Source organism: Vipera ursinii (genome assembly GCF_947247035.1).
Source record: "Vipera ursinii genome assembly, chromosome: 15".
NCBI classification, from domain to species: domain Eukaryota; kingdom Metazoa; phylum Chordata; class Lepidosauria; order Squamata; family Viperidae; genus Vipera; species Vipera ursinii.
The window spans coordinates 107272-128251 of NC_139528.1; the positions used below are offsets into that span (position 1 = coordinate 107272).

The window sequence follows — 20980 nt, forward strand, 5'->3', positions numbered from 1 at the left end:
TGAAGCAGGGACCTGCAAGGCCCTTTCCAATTCTGCTGCTCCTTGTGACCAGGTCAGGAATATCTGGACACCAGATAAGGTGAGTCTTTGGACTAATCCAGTGTACAACGGGCTTATGTTCAGGATGGAAGCTTTACCGTACTTCTGTTTGGCAAAAGGAAACCCAAGCGGCATCCACTGGTTTGATTTCTGGCCAAATTACCTCTTGACACGCAGAACTGCAGTTTCCCATTTTGTATCTGAAGCGTCTGCTTTCCCACAAGCGTCACTGCTGGCTCCGCCTCAATCATCAAGCCCAACGCTGAGTCTTTGTCTCTCCCATGTATAATAAGGCGTGCACTGCAGCCTCCAAAAACAACTCTCTTCCGCTTGACCAAGGTTGCCCCAGTGGGGAGACTGATGAAGCAAAACATGCACTGCAGTTTTTTGTTTTGTTCTGCTGTGGAGTTTAATTTGTCCCGTAACTGGGAGGGATTGAGAAGGAAAAGAATTTCTGAAGAAAGGCACGAAAAACAATACCTGCAACTGATCAAGGGGCACCTTCCTTTCTAGGTTAGTGAATCTGAAAATAGCTTTGGAAGAATAAAAGGGACATATCACCAGTGAACTCTATTTGCTGCCTTGAGAGCCAGTTTGGTGTAGTGCCTCTCAGGCTAGAAACCAGGAGAGCGTGAACTCCAGTCCTGGGCACAAAGACCTTGAGCCAGTCACACACTCCCACCTAGGAAGGAGGCAAAGGCAAACTACTTCTAAAAAAACTTGCCAAGAAAACTGCAAGGACTTGCCCAGGCAGTCTCCAAGAATCAGACAGTGAACATTTTTTTTGGGGGGGGGGGGAAGGAGAGGTGAGCCTTCTTTAAAGTAGATACGCCCTTTAAAGAAACCCAAGGGGGAGCTTAGTATGCACCAGACCACATTCCAAAGTTATTCTGACACCTTTCAGCTAGTTCTTGGTTTTATGAGATCCCAGATCCCTTAACTATAGCATTTGGCCTATTGTAGCATTTTCTCTGTTTAGATAACAATTGAAGGAAAAAATTGTACTTTGGCCACCTAATGAGAAGGAAGGACTCACTGGAGAAGAGCCTCATGCTGGGAAAGATTGGGGGCAAGAGAAGAAGGGCACGACAGAGAATGAAGTGGCTGGATGGAGTCCCTGAAGCAGTAGGCGTGAGCCTAAATGGACTCCAGAAGATGGTGGAGGACAGGAAGGCCTGGAGGAACGTTGTCCGTGGGGTCGCGAGGGGTCGAACACGACTTCGCAGCTAACAACAACAACAAAGATCATTTCTCCTATGTTTATTTATTAAGCATCCTACATACTTAGCTCCCAAGAGTTCTCAAGTTGTTAAACAAATGCACTATGTTAAATAGCAATGAAACTATAAAACAAATTGTTCCAATTTAAAAGAACTGAAGTCCATTTTGAGGGGATCTAAGTCACCTTAAGACAGTTTGGAACAAAGCCAGTTCAACATGTTTTTTCCTTGCTAGAAGCAATAGTGATTTTTATTACGTGCTCTGAATTGTAAAAGGAAATATGAATGTATTTGTGGCTGAATATATTAAACAGTTCCTAAAGAGCTATGTTTATCTATTAGAAGCAGATCAGAAAGTTTTCTCTCTTGATTAGGTAATGATTACTTGAAGCAGGACACTAGGCTGGACAGTCTCCTGCTTTGACAGGGAAAATGGGAATGACGTTAAACAAGTAAGTGGTTTTATTTCCACAAAGATGTAAAGGACGTAAAGTGGGAGAAGGAGAAAGCACATTCAGACTTTGCAAGATTCTTTCACTACAACGGTTCCACTAAAAATAGTTTTAGACCGCTATGTTACTGGTTTTCCTGGACTGGTCTACTTTATAAGGCTGACACAGGTACAGGTGGGCATATCTTTATTTGCATCTTTTCAAAATTAATCAAGAAGCTTTCTAAGAAAGGAATAAATCCTCTAGCTAGAAGTTTCCTTGTCTCTATTATTTCTTTGGACCGCAGAGTACAGACCGCCAGCCCCTGCTTCAGCTTGCATTCCTCTTCTCTACTTAATCCTCTTGTATTATAAAAGCCCCCAGCCAGGGAGTGGTGATTTCATTACACCATCCCTGCTCAGGCATGCTAAAGGCGGCAGCTTTGGGCCTCTGTGTGGGGAATGCCTGTCTAGTCTCAGAGGGCTGAGCTACTAAAGTACATATTGCTCTTTCAAACGAACGTCCTCCAGCAATTTTGGAGGGCAGCATTCGTCCATCCCAATTCATATATTTACTGGCAATCAGTTAACTAGAACTGCAGTTTGCTGTTTCAAGCTGAAAAGGCTGCTATATAATACAAAGAATTAACTGATAATAGTATTTCCACTGTTCAGAGACCTTGACCTGAGTCAATTATCAGAGACTTTGCCTCTTCCAGCAAGACCTCCTTTTGTAATCATTAACCGGGTTCCCTAAGGCTGCTACTTGTTCTCTTGGAGAAGGAAAGGAGAAGATTTTGCCAAGATTGAGCCATATTCCCAACCTAGTGCTCTTCAGATGTTTTGGATTGCAACAGTCATTATCACAGCAAGCAGGTCCAAAGACCATGGCACCTAGGTTTAATTAGGGTTGTTGCCCAACAATTCTGGAATTAACGAAGGTTATAAAATAACTCATTTTTCAGCTTTCCCACTCTCAATATTGAGTTCTAAAAGAATTGGGATTTAGCATATCTAAAAGCTGCAATATTTACATATGACAACTCTCCCCCCTACTTTCCACAAATATATTTTCTGCAGAAAGTATATAGTCTTTATTTTTTCATATATGACAGCAACACCAATTTGTATAAAAATGAGATGTTTTGTTTTACTGTACATAATTTGGTCACAATGGACTTGATTTCTTTTTAAAGTCCATTATCCATTTTTTGTTTTAATCACTCTAATTCTGCTTTTGGCAGCAAAGCTGAAAATCTTGCTGCTCACAAATGAATCCCAGATCACATGTTTAAAAAAGCACTAGCTTCCACTCTAGATGGGGGTTACTCTCTTTATCGCAAATAATTTATTATTTCTGCCTTCAATTCAAACACTCTAGCTGTTTCCAAAACGATTGCCAAGTTTGCCCTTTGCTGAGAGGGATTTTTTCTGGAAATTTAAACAGAGGACTCTGCCTATCCTTACATAAACCACACATTGATACCAGTTACTTGTAAAAAGAACTAATGTGTGATATTTTTATGACAGGATCCTGCTCGTTAGCCTGTCAACTGCAAATCCAGGTCTCTGGATTTGTGTGGTGACTAAAGCAGCTTGGCAACAAGACACCAGCCTAGAGCAGCAGAGTGAAAACAGCAGCTATACTGGGGAAGGGGAGCCGTTGCTGGCCAACGCCTGCAACACACAGCCATTGCCTGGGCGTCACTTTCACCCGCCCTGCTTGTTCCAGAGGAGGAGGAGGAGGAGGAGGAGGAGGAGGAGGAAGGTGTCGGTTTCACAGAGGGGGGGGGACTGGAGGGCTGAATGGCCCTCCTGCGGCTGCTCACTTCCAAAGGGCCCGTTGCACCAAGAGGGGAGGGAGGCCTTCAAGGAAAAGCCAAAAGCCGCGCCTTGCAGCAGTAGCAGCTAGAAGCCCTCCTACACGCACAGCTGCTGGCCAGCTTTTCCAGATATCCTCTCCAAACAGCAGCAGCATTTTATTTTCCAGAAAGGAATCTGATTAAAATTTATCCATTCTCTCTGCTTCTACCTCTCCAAGGAAGACTTTGGCATACGCAGAAGAGCTGCTTCAGTTTATCTTGCCTCGCAGGAAGGAGACTTGGAGGCACCTTATCACCAAGACCCCCATCCTACCCCCCCCACCACCACCCCAGTCCTAGCCTGCATTTCAGATTCCAGGCTAATCAGAAGGGGGGTGGGGGTGGTTAGGAGACAGACTTCTTTCCCTCCTTCCTGTATTTCTCCCGCTACACTCAAGAATACAGACTCACTCCACTTTTTATGGGGCACACACAGACACTACAATGCTTTCTATGTCCAAGAACTCCTTTAAAATTAAACACCCTCTTCCAGATACAGGGGTAAGTAGTGAATCTGCCTGTTTTGATGTGTGAATGAAGGTTGAGTAACTTTTTTGCCAGTGATTTTGGGAAAGTGGGAGGAGGGGGAAGATGGCTATGAATAAGTCTCCTGGTGTTCTACTGTAATATTCTCCAATGCAGGGGAGGATTAGGTGACTCTACAAGATCCTTCCAGTATAAAGAGGGTGATGTGTGAGGTCTGCTGCAAGAGTCTTTCTTTGACAACTGATTACACAATGGGTAAATTATACAGTTATTACACCCGGTGGTAGTGGTATTCTGGCAGGGGAGTTAATTCTGTTTTGTGTAGATTTAAGGATGTTTCAAGGTGGCACCTGTGTTAGCCAAGAGTCCTTCAAAAATAATGTGTACTGAAATCACTGGGAGGCAACCTGTGTTAACTCTATCTCTGCCACCAGGAAAAAGTTCAGATTTTCAAATTCCCTTCTTAAATCACAATACTATCAAGGACAAAACAGCCACTATCTAACATCAATGTGTTCTCTTGCAGAACAAAGTGGACGGACAGTGCCACTTGTAAATAAATATCTATTAGTTAAGTAGGGGTAGGAAAACCATAAAGCTGGGCGTGATGACTGGACGTCCCATGGCGTTATGTTGGGAAATAATTTCAATACAGCCAACGGTTTGTTCTTGTCTTCCTTTAGAAGATTTAGAATAAAGCTGCAATTTCAGGGCGCATTTCTATAATGGTTTTAGCGTAAAGATCTGCAGAAGCTCAGCTGATTGAAAGCACTCGTCTCCCTTTTTATTCAAAGCAGTGATAATTTTAGAAATGGGTGTTTGTTTCTGTACGTTATGTACTTGGCCACGGAGTATTTCAGCAGGGCAACTTTCCCGTTAATGATTCACAAACATTTAAAAAGGTTTTTTTTTTAGGAATCCTGCTGCCTGGCTTCAATGCTTCTTTGGCTTTTGAGCTGGTAGCTAGGAAACCCAGCCTCTTGGCCAGAGGGCTTCATTCCAGGGCTCCTGCTACGAGGGCTGGTCTCAGGCTGTTTCTTTAGAACAGCCAGGAAGAGTAATAAGGCCAAACAGAACAGAGTAAAGACTGTGACTCTCGTGCCTGTCTCCGTACGCTTGACATTTTGTCTAATCAATCGTTTATGCATATTTTTCTGCATCAACTCTTTGCTTTTCCAAGAAAGGTCTGTTTTTTTCTTACAATTACATGCATTCTCTTTCTCTTTTGAGATTCTTTGCATAATCAAGCAATGTTTTCCAAACTGAGGCAGAAATATGCAGGACGGAAGTCAGTCAGTCCAAGTGCTGTTACAATCACTGGAGCTGAAGATACAGGAATACGCGATCAGTCTAAAGTTTAGAATGTAAAACAAATGGTAGGACAGTTGCTTGATTTTAATAGCAATATCAAAGAAGTAAGGGAGAAAATAGTTTTGCAAGGTCATTTGCTGATCTCTTAAATTATACTTGGTCTTGAAACTTTGGCGTGGTGTAGTGCACAGAGTACAGGATTGTAAATTGCCAGTATCCTGTGCAAAAGAACGAACTAAAATAAACTGAAAATAATATGCAAAACGATCCCTTGCCTCTTCCTTCACTAGCACTGACAAGACACCAAGTGCCGTCTGCTTCATCCCTGCTTGGGTATTATTTTAAGAATATCCAAATACGTCTTGCTAGTTTATACTAAGGATCCTTCAAGTCCAGATACTTTGCTTCTAGGAAACAAATTTGGCTGCACTGGTGACCATCTTCACTTCTTTCTCTGCAGCCCAGGAGACCAAAGTCCCCCAACATGAGCGGAAAGAGGAACGGAGACTGCCACACTCTCCAGTGCATTGCAGGTAGTAGGAAAATGGGCCCATGTGGGCATCCATGCACATGGGTGCCAGTCTCGGGCTACATTTTTCAAGCATGCTGAAATTACATGGAGATGAAAAAGCAGATCTAGAAATGCTATTAAAAATGGAGACAACCTTTTTCTTGCACGGAGGATATGAAGGGTTATTACTGTACAGTTGAACGTAAATGTCTGGGAGGCTGGGGTGCTTAAACAGCAGGTCGTTCCCAGGCTGCCAATACGGGGTCACATGCTTCAGCTTAAGTAAGTAGCCGAGGATAATGGTGATGGAAGATGCCTTTCACAGGGCAGGGGTGCAGGAAAGATATAGCACTCTAGGACACACACACACACACCCTTCCTCCTGCTATTAAGACTTGGCGGAAGGGATTCTCTGAGTTGTTTTGCTGCAGCAGAAGAGGAGTCCCTTGTGTAAAATAAGGCTAATAAATGCACCCCGGTCCACTGAATTCCATACAATACAGCAGCATGGTCTATGAAGCTAAGGCAAAGAGATGCAAAGCATGAAACCTTTTTCAGGTATAACGCTATGCAAGAGTACATGCAGGTGTAAGTTGGGAAGTCCTTGCACAGAAGATGCTTCGCTTGCTTAGATTCCAAGTCATGTAACTGCCTTAGAGGGAAAGCAAATGGCATTGTTATGCTTGGCAACGAATCAACCCCCTTACCAATATGGAATGAATAGAGCTAAGTGCATAAAACAAGATGAGATTTTCCTTTTAATGTCTCCAATTTATTATACTTTGGCACGAAGTTTAGCTTGCCAACATATGCTCCAATTATATGCATTAAAAAGTGCATCTGAACATCCAAGGTTCAAGTTACAATGTTAGTTCCTTCCGATCAGTAGCCTCTCAAATGTTGCCACATTTTGAGATAACTACCAGACAGTATTATTGAAGACTCTGAGGAATGGTTGGTGAATTGGACAGCTTTTGCTCAAACAGATAAACTGACTTCTTTGATTAGAGGAAAGAATCCCAACCAATTAAAGACTTTTATGGTATGCAAAGGATGCCTTGTTCCTACCTTTTCTACTGGAAAGATCTGTGATAAAATTCTACCTTCTTATTGCATCAGTAGAATAATCTGAGCAAACGCTTCTGATGCAGAGATGCTGGGAGATCATTCTTCATCAACAGATGCGGCACACTGCCTCCCTTCACAAATTACTATTCTGGGAGGGTCTTGCAGGAAGAATCTGTACACAATTTCTGCTACATTATTTTTCATATATAAAATACATGATCCTTTATTACATACTTAATGCATGTAACTCATTAAATACTTCACATACTGGCTTCATATACCCCATTAAGTGGTACTTGGAAATAAAATACAAAATCCTTGTGGTCGTCCTTCAATTGTTAATTAACTGTTTATTTCAGGTGAATATATCCAAGAAACAGCAGGCCATGTAAAAAAAAGCAGTTCATCCCGAGATGGAGGCCATATTCCTGGCACGCTTTACTGTACTAATCTAAGAGTGGCCTTCTTACCAGATTCTTCTCCCAACGACGAGGTGGGTTTGGCAACTGATTCACAGCCACTAATAGCGATGCAGGTTAAGCCCAAATGCAGAGAGCACGTGAGCCCCAGGAAAGGGCAGGTAGGAGAAAAAGGTGGTTTGGAAGCTGTGAAGGCCCTGAACTCAGAAGAGCAACACAGAATGCAAGAATTCTTGGGGGCTGCTCAGTCACAGAAGGAATATATTCTGTTGCGTTTCTGCTTTGGGTTTGAGTTATATTTCCATTTTAGATTCAGTCTATAGAATCAGTTGAAATCCAGTGAAAAAAGAATACCAGTCCTTCCAAAAAATCAGCCCCCTCCACTCCACTGAGGCTGTTCAGTTCTTTTAAAACAGCAAAAAATCCTGACCATTATAATTGCTTTATGACAAGAAAACACATTGAAATCTAGCATTGTGGGTGTGCCTATGAGGAGGAGATTCAGTATTCTAAGAATACGTGAGTGGCTCCTGCTGAAACTGTGTCTCAGGGAAGAGATCAGAAATAGAAAAAAAAACCAATTAAAAGTTCTTTCTTTTCCTTCTAGAATGACTCTTGCTATCTGTTTATGTGCAGTGACTATGAAGTGGCCCTACCGTGTATTGGGAAACTGGTGGCTGGTAGGTTTAGAGGAAAAATGCCTACATAATCTTTGTTTTTACAATAGCCAACTATTTTGTTCTTATAGAATTTTGCTCAGGGTGCAAGAATTTTTCTTTTGTTCATTTGAGGAACAGAGACAGAATCAGAATGTAAAGGTTGGGAGGGATTCATCCAGTTTCCGACTTGTAAATTGCCCAAGACACAGAAGTGTTGTCTTATTGCTCTGTAAATTGACACCACTCTTGGTCATTCTAATGAACAGTCTTTCCCTCACAACAGCCTTCCTCCTCCTAATAACATGATTTCTGTTCTCACCCCAGTGAACAGTTTCACGAAAGCTAAGGTGCTGACAAGCACGTCTACACTGAGGTTCACTCCTGAGGAGCTGATCATCTACTGCCGAGATTTCCGGGTTTTAAGGTTCCAGTTCCATGAAAATGGCTTAGAATCCCAGGCCTTCCGGGTAAGTTACGCAGGTAAATTCAGCAGAAAGGCATCTAGTCAAGGTTGAGTCTCAGCACACCTTCTGCCAAAAGACAGTCTCACTCTGCTTTCAGAAATCAAATATTTGTGTGACCCACCTTTTCTACAACTAAGAGAATATGCAATTCTTTCCTCCTTCCTAATTCTGGCACTGGGAAATGCAAAATGGCATACACTGGTTCTTCTCATCACGGTATATAATATTTTAGGTACCAGAATCATTGGCTTCACTCATTGGCATACTTTATTAACTTATAAGCCTTCCCTTTTTAAAAAAACAGATTATTATTTTTTACCCTCGGCCTGGATGCCACAGATGAGTGGCAGAATAGACCTTGCTAGTCCCGCCTTAGACAGGAAGCCAGCTAGATGACCTTGGGTCAGCTAACTCTTCCATAACTTTGCGTTCCAGGTGACAATGGCCATTGTGCAAGCTCAGGAGAACAGTGGCAGGGATACCTGCTATGAGTACTTAGCTCTGAAGAATTTGGGTAAGTAGACACAGAACCCCTTGGGGGTCTTCAAGTCCAATGCCCTGCCCAAGGCAGGAGTCTTTACACCATCTCAGAGAGATGGTTATCCAATCTTTTCTTGAAAATCTCCAGCGATGAAGCACCTGCAACATCAAAGAAACAGGGAGATTTTATTGGAACACACATCTCAGCACACTGACCTCTGTGTTGTAGAGAGCAGCTGCCTGGGCAGACAGGACACACAGCCACAGGAAGAATTCTCAGTAGTGCTTTTTGAGACCCTCTGTGACTGGGAGGAGGAGCTGAAGCGGCTCGGTGCCGCTAGCTGGCGAGTCAGCCCAGTCAATGAGCGCTTCGATATGTCTACCAGGTAAAGATCAGTTGCTTTCCAGGAGAACGGGAGGTACTTGCCCACCAACACGAAATGTTGCCTGGAGGGCAGATGATGGCGATGGAGAAATAACAGTGGAAAGAGGTGAAGCCAGGATGAATGGGAGAGACAAGTTGGAACCGAGTCCTTCTGTGGCTTAAGGCTTAAGCCAAGGAGCCTAGATCTGGAAGCTCTTGCAGCAATGGTAAAAAACTAGTTAGCATTAGTGCTGTAGTTACAAGTATTTGTCTCTTTTTTTAGTAGTATCTTCTTAAAGCCCAGTTATTTTAAAAGTATGCAGTCAGGTTCTAATGAATTTATATATGATGCTGACATGCTGCACCAAGAATCAGGCATGGAATGAACTAAGTGAAGGGTGTAGCGGTGAATACTTGATTATCCTTTCTGAACATGTACATTAAAAGTCTGTTATCTGGCAACTGGGTTCCTTTCACACGTGTTAAACTAAGCCCTACCCTGCCTATCCTAGCTGGGGATGACGGAGTATAACTAAAAGGTGCCAGGTTGCAGAGATGTACTTTTTAAGATTTGATTTCAAGTGTATTTGTTTCCTTTTAACAGCCTTCCCAAATACTTGTGGGTCCCCAGTCGATTTCTGGACAATGAGCTGAAAAGAGCCTTTGTGCATTTCAACGAAAGACGAATACCAGTTGAGTATAAGGCTGTGATGACAGTGTGCTGTGCTAGCCGCGCACAAGAACAAGAGGGCAAATGGAGCCGTGGGAGGGGGCCTTTATCCCCCACAAAGGCTGGACACAGAATGCTTCCAATTTCCCACAACCTGAAAGGCTAGGTTAATTAAAATGGAGTCAGGTTATTAGTGATTCAGTATACTGAGGAAACTCACCTATGATAGTAGTATATTGTGTGAATCAGGCTAACATATTAAACCAGAACAGAATTTATTTCTAAGAGCACAGCATGTTCTATGAAAATATAAGTTGTGCTTTGTTAACCTGTATTTAGCATCATATGCAAATCCACTCCGTGAGCTTGAAAGAGGAAATGTTTGCATGTTAGAATACCTTCCTAAATAACGTGAAACCACTTAGAACAAAAAGAGAGAAGTCTGAATTTGAAGATCAGAAAATTCTTGCTTAGAACTCAGGATTTTTTCCTCTACTATGACCAGAGGCTGTGCTGGCATCACCCAAGAGGCAGTGATCTTCTTAGAGCAGCTAACTTCCACACTAACTCAGATCCAGAGAAGGAAGATATAAGGTACATGACAAAGAGAAACTCATAGCTAACAGTATGATGTGGAATTTTCTGCTCTTGAGAAACTGCTTGGGTGAAAGGCAGGGATGGCTGGGAATGGTGGGATGAATTATGTCAAAGGGTGGATTACCAAAAATTGTGGGACAGCTTGAGGGGAGGTGGAAAATGGGGACAGGACATCAGCAAAAACATGGGAGAAATTATTACTTCCACAGCTCAAAAACACTCTCCTGATTCCAATGTATGTATCACGTGGTTAATCTTGAGTAGGTCTTGACAAAAAACAACAACCAGGCTTGTAATTCAATATGGTACTGAATTCCATTCCATCTTTTTCACGGGAACCATATGTGAATTGCAGACACAAAGGATCCAGAGTGATATAATCACAGCACCTTTAGAGTTTCATTTTCACACAGCCAAAGCTCAAAAATATGTTAAATTTTGGCAAGGTTAAAATTGTGCAGTACCTTAGACTACTTTTTTTAAAGTCTCATTTTGTGGAGCATTACCTTCACCCTCCCTATTTCTCTCTGAAGGGCAATAGAAACACTACTGTTTGCTGGGCATTCTCAGTGTGTAATTGTAGAAGCAACTGCTGATCTTCCCAGCCTTCCCGAGATCTACCAGTCTTACTCCAAGCTGTGGAACCTGAGCTTCTGCCTGACTGGTAAGCAGAATCGGAAGACAAGTCTGTGCCACACATAAATATTAGCACTAGTAAGAACAGACCAGGATGTTGGAATGCCTATATGTGTGACTGAGAGATACAAGATGACAAGTGCTCTTCCAACATCAGACCATTAAGCAATTTTGTCAGGCGAGAAAAGTGTAAAATATCCCCTTTTCACAAAAAAATGGTGTCAGATTTAACTTCAGTGATACTTCTTGCTTCTCCTAGATACGTCTCTTGCGCCGTCTGATGAGAAATGGCTCTCAAGTCTGGAAAGTACACGGTGGCTGGATCACGTAAGGTAAGAGATCTCAGGCTTCTAGGGCAGCTGCCTGGACCAGAAGCTGTTATCCTGTGATTAACTCTCAATCACTGATTAGTAAAATTAAGAAACAGGTTAATTCTATTTTCAAATATGAAGCCTATATATACAGAAAATACGGTGGGAAAGTTCTGTTTCTTGCTTTCTTCCTGTCGCTTTTGAAAATGTAGTTTACAAAATGACTTCTAGCTTCCTTATGAATTTGAGAACTAGATCTTGCAAGATGAACCCTCCTAATTATTTCATTTTGTGTTTTAGGGGCTGATTTTAGTTGAGAGATAATTTTACATTAGTCAAAGATCTGCTATGAAGAGACTGCAGGGAAGAACCACAATGCTGCCATTTTAACTTCATTTTTTAAACACTAATGTTAGCATACAGATATAAAAATCTTTCTAATGATTTATATTACATATGATTAGTTATTCAGTATATAAAAAATTGCCACACAAAGCGTATTCTTCAGAAAGGCAGGAGGACAATTAGAAAAATAGGAAAGGCTACGTGAGACTTGTACTTTTTGCTTCCAACATCTTGAGAAGTTCTACCTTCTCCATCTAGATTATGCTTGAAGAAAGCCAGTGAAGTGACTCTGCTGTTAACAGAGAGGAGTCGATCAGTTATACTGCAAGGTAAAGCAAGTTCCTTGGTCTTTAATTCCATTTTCAAATAATTCCTTGAAAATTGTTGGACCATTGTTTACAAACTGTAATATATGGGTTCACACAATATGCTAAACCATAACTTCACAAACCATACCACAATTTGGAGCATCCTTCCTTGAAGATAATCAAGAAAACCACGCTGTTTTAGATTTTGTTAGTAGTGTTTATATCAGGCACGTGTCGATATGGGAACTAGACAGAAGTCTCCAAGGACCCGAGTAATTGTCTTCTGTAAAAGCTGTAATAATTTCCAGATTTCAATGAATTTATCACTCTTTGTTATCTACAATCTGTTATGCAGCATCTGTTCCTCTATTCACAACTTTGTGGGGAGTGGTTTCTTTTCCCAGTACAGTGCTGCAATACAGGCAAACAGAACTGCCTACTTCGGAGAAAACACACTTCCCGACCTCATTTGATTCCTCTTACAAACAGGATTAGATAGCTGGATGACCAGGGTCAAAGTGAAGCTACAAGGAAAATTATTCAGATAAGCTGATCAATACTCCCCCACAAGCCCTATATAGTAAAGTTAAAAACAAAAACAAAACATGTCACTAGCTACAAAGTCACTACAAAGCCCAGTGCAAGGAATTAAAACCAAGGAGATAAGGGGAAATCTTGTTGACAGGAAACTGACCCTTTCTCAAGGTCATGATACTAATTTGGGAGCGGTGTCAAAATCTCACATGGAAGTACCTTCAATCAGATTTCACTATATTATGTTTATCCGTGAGCTTTTAAACAAGATCTATGGTATGTTTCCTATTACATCTTCATGAATATTATAATTTTTGTCTTCCTGCTATTCCTAGTAAGTAAAATCCACTTCTCTGCATATTAATAATTATGCAAAAATACCATAGCACACAACAGTCTTTTATCTGCTCCATTTCCTCCCAGAATCAGATGACAGAGATCTGAATTGCTTGCTGGCTTCCCTAGTGCAAGTTCTTTCAGATCCACATACGAGGACAATACCTGGATTCCAGAGCCTGATCCAGAAAGAATGGGTAGCAGCAGGCCATCCTTTCCTGCAGCGTCTCAATGTACTCCAGAAAAATGACCAGGACGAGGTAGGTTTCTTGTTCTGTGAGACAAGATGAAATTGTGCCTTTAGCTATTTGAAATAAAATGTGTATATATAAAATAAAACGAGAGCCATTTTGGTGTTGTAGCTAAGGTGCTGGCCTAGAAACCAGGAAGCTGCGAGTTCTAGGCCTCCCTTAGGCATGGAAGCCAGCTGGGGGGTGACTTCAGGCAGTTACTCCCTCTCAACCGTACCCACCTCACAGGACTGGTGATGTAGGAAAAATAGGAAGCAGGAATATCAGGTACGTTTGCAGCCTTCAGTGGACCAATCAGCAAAACAGGATAAAAATCTAATAAAAATAAATGAAATGGATTCACAAGGAATCCAAGAAGAGGCAGCCTGAACCACTTTCTGCTTTTTAAAAAACATGGCATTAGTACCCACTGTTAAGCATTCATTTTACTTTAAAACTCATCCTCTTTTCAGAAAAAATGTTACATGCAAAAAAGGGACAAGTATTAGAGGAGGACAGAATCACTTCATTGTTTAATCTGTTCTAATCCTTTTTTTATAGTCACCAGTATTTTTTCTGTTCCTGGATTCTGTATGGCAACTGCTGCAGCAGTTCCCACAATCCTTTGAGTTTACGGAGGCCTACTTGATGGCCGTATACGATAGCTGCTTCATCCCATTTTCTAGCACTTTCCTTTTCAACTGCCAGTGGGAACGAAGTCGAAAGAATGAGGTGAGCTAAGACGGGGGGGTTGTGAAAAATAATGGGAGTCAAGATTGTTGTCCTAATTCCTTGAATTTAAAAATCTATGAAAACAGGAGAGAGAAACATACATTGGAAATTATTAGCTTCTCTTTCTTTGTATCCAGAATCGTTTTCTCAATCAAATTTACACTCCTATCAATGGCTGGCAAGAAAATCTCTGTTTAGAAATCCGGCAAAAAGGAGGCTGCCCTACGAAGAGTGTAGGGCACACAAATTTGTCTACAATTTGGAACTGGCCACTCAGATTCAACCCCTGGCAGACAGCACAGTTCAGGAACCCCTGGTACAATGAGAACAACTTCAGCAATGGAGGCACTTTAAATAAAAAATTTCTCCTCACAAATAGTGACAAGGTGTGTATTAATAAACATAAGGTGTTATTCTTTAACCTTTGGCTTCCTAGATTCAAAGCCAACTATGTTTTCTACATTCTTTTCCTCTAGATGGAAAACGCTTCTTCAGAAAAATGGACCTTGTACATTTTTTCAAAAGGCTCTCTCAGTTTGCAAACCCACATTTTTCCTTGGAAATATGGGACCCTCTCCAAAAAGAGTTCTCATCGTGTTCAGGCACTGGAGACTTCTAGAGAACAAGAAAGGTCTTGGAAGGCCAAATCCAACGGCAGCTTCATTTATCATAATGGACTGCTGCTTCTCCCATCACATACAGGGACTTCAATACGTTTATGGAAAAGGTGTTATCTTCGGGGGAATCCAGAAGTTCAGGTACAAAAAAATCCAACAGAAAAAAGACTCAGTTGAAATAATCAATTGCCAAATATAGCTTCTGAATTGTGAATTATTGATGGTCTGTAATAGCCTGTTTAACATCTCATTACTGGCTCAGTTCCAAACATTCCACAGTAATGAAAATTATTTTTCAAGTGGCCAGTGCTACTAATTTGCACATTGTTCCTAAATCTTTTTAGCCCATTCAATTGTATGCCCAAAGCAATTAAAATCTAAACATGCACGAAGGCCTCAAAGATCTTGCACAATGTTAAAGGAGGACAGATGTGTGCTGCAGGAATTATTTGTGATTTAGTTCTATGTCTTGGTGCCACCCACAATCTGTTTCAGACATGTATCTCTCCTTCTGTCCTCTGGTTCAGCAGATGAGCCAATTTATTGCTGGTTCAGCCCTGATGTATATGAAAATTATTTATTAAAGGTTATACAATGCATACTCTTCTGATTCTGGTGAACTGGAGATATGGTAAAAGTTCCCATTCCATTTGAAACACTGAAGCTCCAGTGTTTGTAGGCAAACCATTGCTCTTGCCTCATCCTGCTTCCTGGCTCACAATGACTTTTCTTAAGCAGCTCCCCCAAAGAATTGCTCTAAGGGTAACAGTTGCCCCTCCCAAAAAATGTTGGGGGAAAGGAAATACTATCAACTTTTCCTTTGGTTGTGATAGGGGGATTTTTGTAGAAGTCAAGGACAGGCCTAGCCTCAACTGTGAAAACTAAAGTATATTTTCTGTCTTATGAAATTTTAAACTGCAGAAATTTTAACTGATTACAGTATTTGGATTAAAAGCGTATTTCTAGAAATCCTTCGTGTTGCATCCTCTTGGTGAGGAATTCGTGTCTATTGTTGAACACACACACATGAAGTATAAGTGCAAAATATGATTAAAAATGGCATATATAGTAGCAGCAACTATTTTGTAACTTCAGTTTTTAATATCAATGTATGTCACCCTTCAGGTTGGCCTCTTTGCTTCCAACGTTGTTAAACTCAGCGAAGAACTGGATCTTCTTCAAAAGCGACTAACCTATTTGCAAGCAAGAGGAAGCTATAGCATAGCTCTGGAAAATGCATAAGGCGGCACAACAGCTCATTAAAAATACAACCTTCATTTTTACTCTCCCATTGGTAATGCATGGGCTTCCTGAATATTCATGGCAAATGTGAACTATTGCTTCTCCTTCATATGAAATCACCTGCAGCAAGCTGGGTTTTAGAAACTTCTTAAATGAGGCACTGTACTTTATATAATTAGTGCAGGTTCGAGTCCCACCAGGCTCAAGGTTGACTCAGCCTTCCATCCTTCCGAGGTAGGTAAAATGAGGACCCAGATTGTTGGGGGCAATTAAGCTGACTTTGTAATAATGCCGCTTGGGGTGTGTGTGAAAGCCCTAATAAGCAGGCATATACATAGAATGAAGGCTACTGCTAAGCTTGTAAGCCGCCCTGAGTCTTCGGAGAAGGGCGGGATATAAATGGAATTAAAATAAAATAAATAAGTAAATAAATATATTCCCATTCATATTTTTTCTAAAATGAACATCCTGCCAAATGAACTAATGTTCTTATGCTGCAGAGACAATGGCATGCTATCTATTTACAGCCCTGGAACACAGAAAAAAAATCAATAGGAACTTTTTTCTTATTGCCTAAGAGGTAACCTGCACATTAAATATATTAATAATTGTTAAATAACACCAAAAGCTGATTATACATTCAGTAGACAAAAATAATCAAACCTGGAGCCACAGACACAACATGCCTGATAAACTGGTGCACAAAAACACAATCCTTTTAGCTTCCCTCTTCATGTATCAAGTTTACCGTTTTATTTATTCAATGTCTACTATCCGCTGTGTGTGCATGTGTACTCTATATGCAAGTTTGTGTGTGTACAGACAGAGAAAGAAAAAAACCCCTCTTCCCTATCTCTATAAAGACAGAAGTTTGCTGTAACTTCAATTATATACTATTTCCAGAAGCTTTGGTTCAGAAGCCTTAACAGCAAACAGGAAATTGCCAATTTTGAACTAATGGCTTTTTAAATAAAATGAAAACCTCTGTAAACAGCATACAATAAAACTGTGGTTTGGGACATTTGTGCATTTGATGAAATGGGGATTGTTTTTCTCTTTGTCACAATGTTACAAGGACGGACTAGCTTGCCACAATCACAAGACCTTTATGCAAATTTTACTCTGTCAAACTGCAATCCAGAGTATATAGGATTCGTGCCATTATTTCATACTCTTCATTTGCTTGCTTGTGTGCTATTTACACCCTTTGCTCTTTACTGTCTTTCTTTGCACCTAGCCCAAAAAGAAAAGGGCAAAGCTTGTTTCACCCACCTTGGGCTAAATCACGATTTGCTGCCTGAGGTCGCCTTTCTTAGCCAGGTTTTGAAGCAACTGCAGATCCTTCATCCCTTCTCTGCCAGTGGCTTTTCCTTGGCCAGACTGGCATTGTACAAACACATAAGTGTGATCGCTGGAAAAAAAGTGTAAAGGGTTACTATCTACATAAAGGCCTCCCACAGGAGCATTTGGGGTCTAAATAAAACACTCCGCGTGAAGCACGTCAGCAACCCGCCTCTCCCAGTCGTGTTTGCCGGGGGATTTCGATGCAAGGCTCGACCCCGGTCCCTCTGGGGAAGGGGCCCGGTCCCCGAGGGGCCCACAGGCCTTCCTCCCCTTTGCCCAGCCAGGGGGGGAGGAGGCGCCCGCTTGCTGCTGCGACCCCAGCCGCGCTCCGCCTATGCTCAGAAGCACCTCCTGCGCTAGGCAAGCCGCAAAGCGCGGGAAGCAATTACTTTGCACTTTCTTCCCTGCCTGGCGACTCCGAGGAGGCCCCTGGCAGAGTCCTGGCCCGGAGAGAGCGGCTCCCTCCCTCCTTCCGAAAGGCAGCGAAAGAATCGGCGCGTGAGTCGCTACTGCGCCTGCCTGGCGAAAGGAAAAAAGCGGGAAAGGGAGAAGAGGAGGAGTTTGGAAAAGGTTCGCGCTGATTGGCCAGACTCAGGTTGTCGCTTCTGGGCGGAAGTAGCATGACTGGTGGACGCCGGAAGTTCTGGTTTTATGCCACGTGATTGCTGCCGAAATGACGCACCTACGCAGTTGCGTCGTTGCGTCCGGGCTCTTAATGCGATTTATTTTTTTTAATCTGAAGACCGACTTCCGCGAGGAGATGACGATGCGCGTGAGTTGCCCGTTAGCCCTTAAAGCCCGGTGCCTTTAACGGCGAGGCCTCCGAGCGTCCGCCCGGGAGCATAATGGCCGCGCCCAACCTGATTTCCGGCTAGGATCGGAAGTGCGAGAGAAAACCGGGGAGCGCCTGGGTCAAGATGGCGGCGGGCCCCATCTCGGAGCGGAACCAAGGTAACGGCGGCGGGCGCGGGGCGGCGCGGGGAGGCCGCTGCTCAGGCGCCTCTGTCCGCAGGAGGGGCCTCCCGGAGGGCTGGATTCTAGCCGCCCTCCTCCCTCTGCGCTCGCTCGGTCCGGAAGGGGTGGGAAGAGGGGCTGGAGGCCGTGCGGAGCCCCGCAAGGGCTGCCGCCGCCTGACCCCCGTCCCCCCCCGCTCCTCCTCCCCCCCCCCAGATGCCACCGTCTACGTGGGCGGCCTGGACGAGAAGGTCAGCGAGCCGCTGCTGTGGGAGCTCTTCCTCCAGGCGGGCCCCGTGGTCAACACCCACATGCCCAAAGACCGCGTCACGGGCCAGCACCAAGGTGAGCGGGGGCGCCCCGGCCGGGCCCGGAGGGGGGAGCTAGCTTGGCCAGGAGGCCGGCCGCCGCTGGGGCGGGGAGGCGGCAGAGTGGAAACCGAGGCACAGCGGAGGGCCGCGGCCGGCTGCGAGCCCCTCTCCCGGTCGTGTCCTTTCAGGCTACGGGTTCGTGGAGTTCCTCAGTGAGGAGGATGCCGACTACGCTATCAAGATCATGAACATGATCAAACTCTACGGGAAGCCCATCCGGGTCAACAAGGCCTCAGCCCACAACAAAAACCTGGATGTGGGTGCCAACATCTTCATTGGCAACCTGGATCCGGAAATTGATGAGAAGCTGCTGTACGACACATTTAGCGCCTTCGGGGTCATCCTGCAGACTCCGAAGATCATGCGTGACCCTGACACGGGCAACTCCAAGGGTTACGCCTTCATCAATTTTGCCAGCTTTGATGCTTCAGATGCCGCCATTGAGGCGATGAATGGACAGTATCTGTGCAACCGCCCCATCACCGTCTCCTACGCCTTCAAGAAGGATTCCAAGGGGGAGAGGCACGGCTCCGCCGCTGAGCGCCTCCTCGCGGCACAGAATCCCCTCTCCCAGGCCGACCGGCCACACCAACTCTTTGCAGATGCACCACCACCACCTTCGGTGCCCACGCCAGTGGTCACCACCTTGGGACCAGGAGTTACTCCTCCAGGTACACCAGCGCTGGGGCTGGTAGCTCCTTAGTTCTGGTTCCTTTCTGCCTTTTGCCTTCTGATGATTGTTTTTTCTCACTGCTTGAGTTCTTAATGTCTGAAAAGATTGACGAGTGACTCAGCAACCAGCGGGTCATTGGGTGCTTTCCCCAATATTTCAGAGTGTTCTGTGATTTTCCATTGCAGGCATCCCCCCACCTGGATCGTTTCCTCCACCAGTACCCCCTCCGGGAGCTTTGCCACCAGGATTGCCTCCAGCCATGCCACCTCCACCCATGCCTCCAGGGGCAGGTGCCCCAGGACCTCCTTCCACAGGAGCCCCCGGGGGGGCGCATCCTCCCCACCCACATCCTTTCCCTCCTGGTGGGATGCATCCAGGTATGTTCTGTGATTTGGACAACTTCATTCTCAGCAGAAGACAGGTTCTGCCTTTGTCACTATGAGAAATCTCAGTACTGGGGGCTGCGGGAGAGTTTGGGAAGAGTGGGATCCAGCTGTGGCCCCTGTAAACCAGTTGTATGATGTGGGTGAGGTCTTCCTGACAGTCTGTGTCTTTGGAACTGTGTGAATGCATGCATGAGAAATCCCTGCCTTTTGTTACTTTCCCAGGCATGCCGCAAATGCAAGTCCATCATGGAATGCCCGGGATGGGCCCACATCACCCTGGACCCCCAGGGGCAGGGGGGCAGCCACCTCCACGCCCACCCCCAGGCATGCCCCATCCTGGGCCACCCCCCATGGGCATGCCACCTAGGGGACCTCACTTTGGATCACCAATGGGTAAGTGGAAGGGTTTGGGGTATTCTCTCCTCTTCTGGTTTAGTGCCAAAAAGCCCACTGGAGTGTGAGGGCTATTGACTTTCCTAGAAATGGCTTCAAGCCAAAGAAGGGAAACGCAAGCAATTTTTATCAAATTCCCCCAACAGTCCTGCAGTTCTGATTCCTTTGTGCCTGAAGCAACTTATCTTCACAGCTTGATGCGGTCTTGGGCACCTTCTGGGTGCTGTTCTAATGCCCATGTGTTTTATTTCCCCAGGTCATCCTGGTCCCATGCCACCTCATGGGATGCGTGGGCCGCCTCCCTTGATGCCACCCCATGGATACAACGGCCCCCCTCGGCCCCCTCCCTACAGCTACCAGCGCATCCCTCTGCCGCCTCGTCCTGCCCAACGGCCCATGGTGCCTCCACGGGGACCTATGCGGGGGCCTCTCCCTCCCTAGGCCACAATAGGTCACTCGCCTGCCTGAAAAAACCACTTCCTGTGGGTCTCCCCTTTTCTGGGTTTTGTTTTGCGGGGGGGGGCGAACATTCCAGCAAGCAGCATCTCTCTCTTTAGTGAAAAACACACTCGTGTCTTTGACAGGATTGAGGGTTTGCTCATCCCATTATTAGCTGTGTTCCCTTAAACAAAAGCAGTTTTTTTCCTTTTCCCTTTTTTTAATAATCCTTTTGTGAAATGTAACTGAAAAACTTGTTTTGAAATAAAAAATGAGAAGGTTTTCTGTAACTTTCTTTGTGGTCCTCCTGCCCTCACGGAGTTGGAAGAGGATTCGCTCCTTCCAGCAGGGAGGTAACCGAATTGGGTAGGGAGAGTCACACGGGGACTTAAGCATCCAGTTTAGTTTTGCCTACACCTGGCGTGCCCTCAGCTTGCATTCCCAAAAAACAGTTTGTGCCTCTTGGTACTTTTATAGTAAAAGTTCGTGCACTGGTTAAACATGGTGTTAGTTTGGTCCGGAGTCTATAGGATTGTCCTTCTCTTTATGG

At 44.2% G+C, this 20980-nt stretch overlaps 2 protein-coding genes and 1 long non-coding RNA gene across 6 annotated transcripts; 2 read left to right on the plus strand and 1 right to left on the minus strand.

Moving 5' to 3' along the window:
* The first annotated feature begins 3927 nt into the window (after positions 1–3927).
* On the plus strand, positions 3928–16824 carry MTMR11 (myotubularin related protein 11). 2 transcript variants are annotated; one of them, XM_083374461.1, is made up of 17 exons: positions 3928–4052; positions 5809–5881; positions 7287–7420; positions 7954–8026; positions 8330–8472; positions 8905–8983; positions 9179–9335; positions 9918–10005; positions 10489–10577; positions 11114–11244; positions 11476–11548; positions 12131–12201; positions 13138–13310; positions 13842–14012; positions 14150–14398; positions 14489–14770; positions 15755–16824. In XM_083374461.1, the coding sequence occupies exons 1-17, from the start codon at positions 3996–3998 to the stop codon at positions 15869–15871; spliced, it is 2160 nt and encodes a 719-aa protein (XP_083230587.1). In that variant the 5' UTR covers positions 3928–3995; the 3' UTR covers positions 15872–16824. The 2 variants fall into 2 exon arrangements, with proteins under 2 accessions (XP_083230587.1, XP_083230588.1); XM_083374462.1 differs by lacking the exon at positions 3928–4052 and adding an exon at positions 4257–4292 and having other exon boundaries at positions 5760–5881.
* Positions 12267–17668, minus strand: LOC310647311. Of its 3 annotated transcripts, none has more exons than XR_014493860.1 (4): positions 17605–17668; positions 17144–17282; positions 13216–13324; positions 12267–12472 (listed from the first exon to the last, which is right to left on the minus strand). It is a non-coding gene; the product is annotated as an uncharacterized lncRNA (long non-coding RNA). The 3 variants fall into 3 exon arrangements; XR_014493861.1 differs by lacking the exon at positions 12267–12472 and adding an exon at positions 12513–12704; XR_014493862.1 differs by lacking the exon at positions 12267–12472 and having other exon boundaries at positions 13087–13324.
* A 251-nt stretch (positions 17669–17919) lies between these two features.
* On the plus strand, positions 17920–20710 carry SF3B4 (splicing factor 3b subunit 4). Its single transcript, XM_083374095.1, has 6 exons — positions 17920–18166; positions 18386–18514; positions 18669–19211; positions 19399–19590; positions 19822–19992; positions 20249–20710. The coding sequence occupies exons 1-6, from the start codon at positions 18133–18135 to the stop codon at positions 20431–20433; spliced, it is 1254 nt and encodes a 417-aa protein (XP_083230221.1). The 5' UTR covers positions 17920–18132; the 3' UTR covers positions 20434–20710.
* The last annotated feature ends 270 nt before the right edge of the window (positions 20711–20980 follow it).

Coding starts and splice junctions, on each gene's coding strand:
- MTMR11 (XM_083374461.1), top strand. CDS start 3,996: ATGCTTTCTATGTCCAAGAACTCCTTTAAAATTAAACACCCTCTTCCA. Junction 8,984..9,178: donor CTTAGCTCTGAAGAATTTGG/GTAAGTAGACAC, acceptor TCTGTGTTGTAG/AGAGCAGCTGCCTGGGCAGA. Junction 11,245..11,475: donor CCTGAGCTTCTGCCTGACTG/GTAAGCAGAATC, acceptor TGCTTCTCCTAG/ATACGTCTCTTGCGCCGTCT.
- SF3B4 (XM_083374095.1), top strand. CDS start 18,133: ATGGCGGCGGGCCCCATCTCGGAGCGGAACCAAG. Junction 19,591..19,821: donor TCCTGGTGGGATGCATCCAG/GTATGTTCTGTG, acceptor TTACTTTCCCAG/GCATGCCGCAAATGCAAGTC. Junction 19,993..20,248: donor TCACTTTGGATCACCAATGG/GTAAGTGGAAGG, acceptor TTATTTCCCCAG/GTCATCCTGGTCCCATGCCA.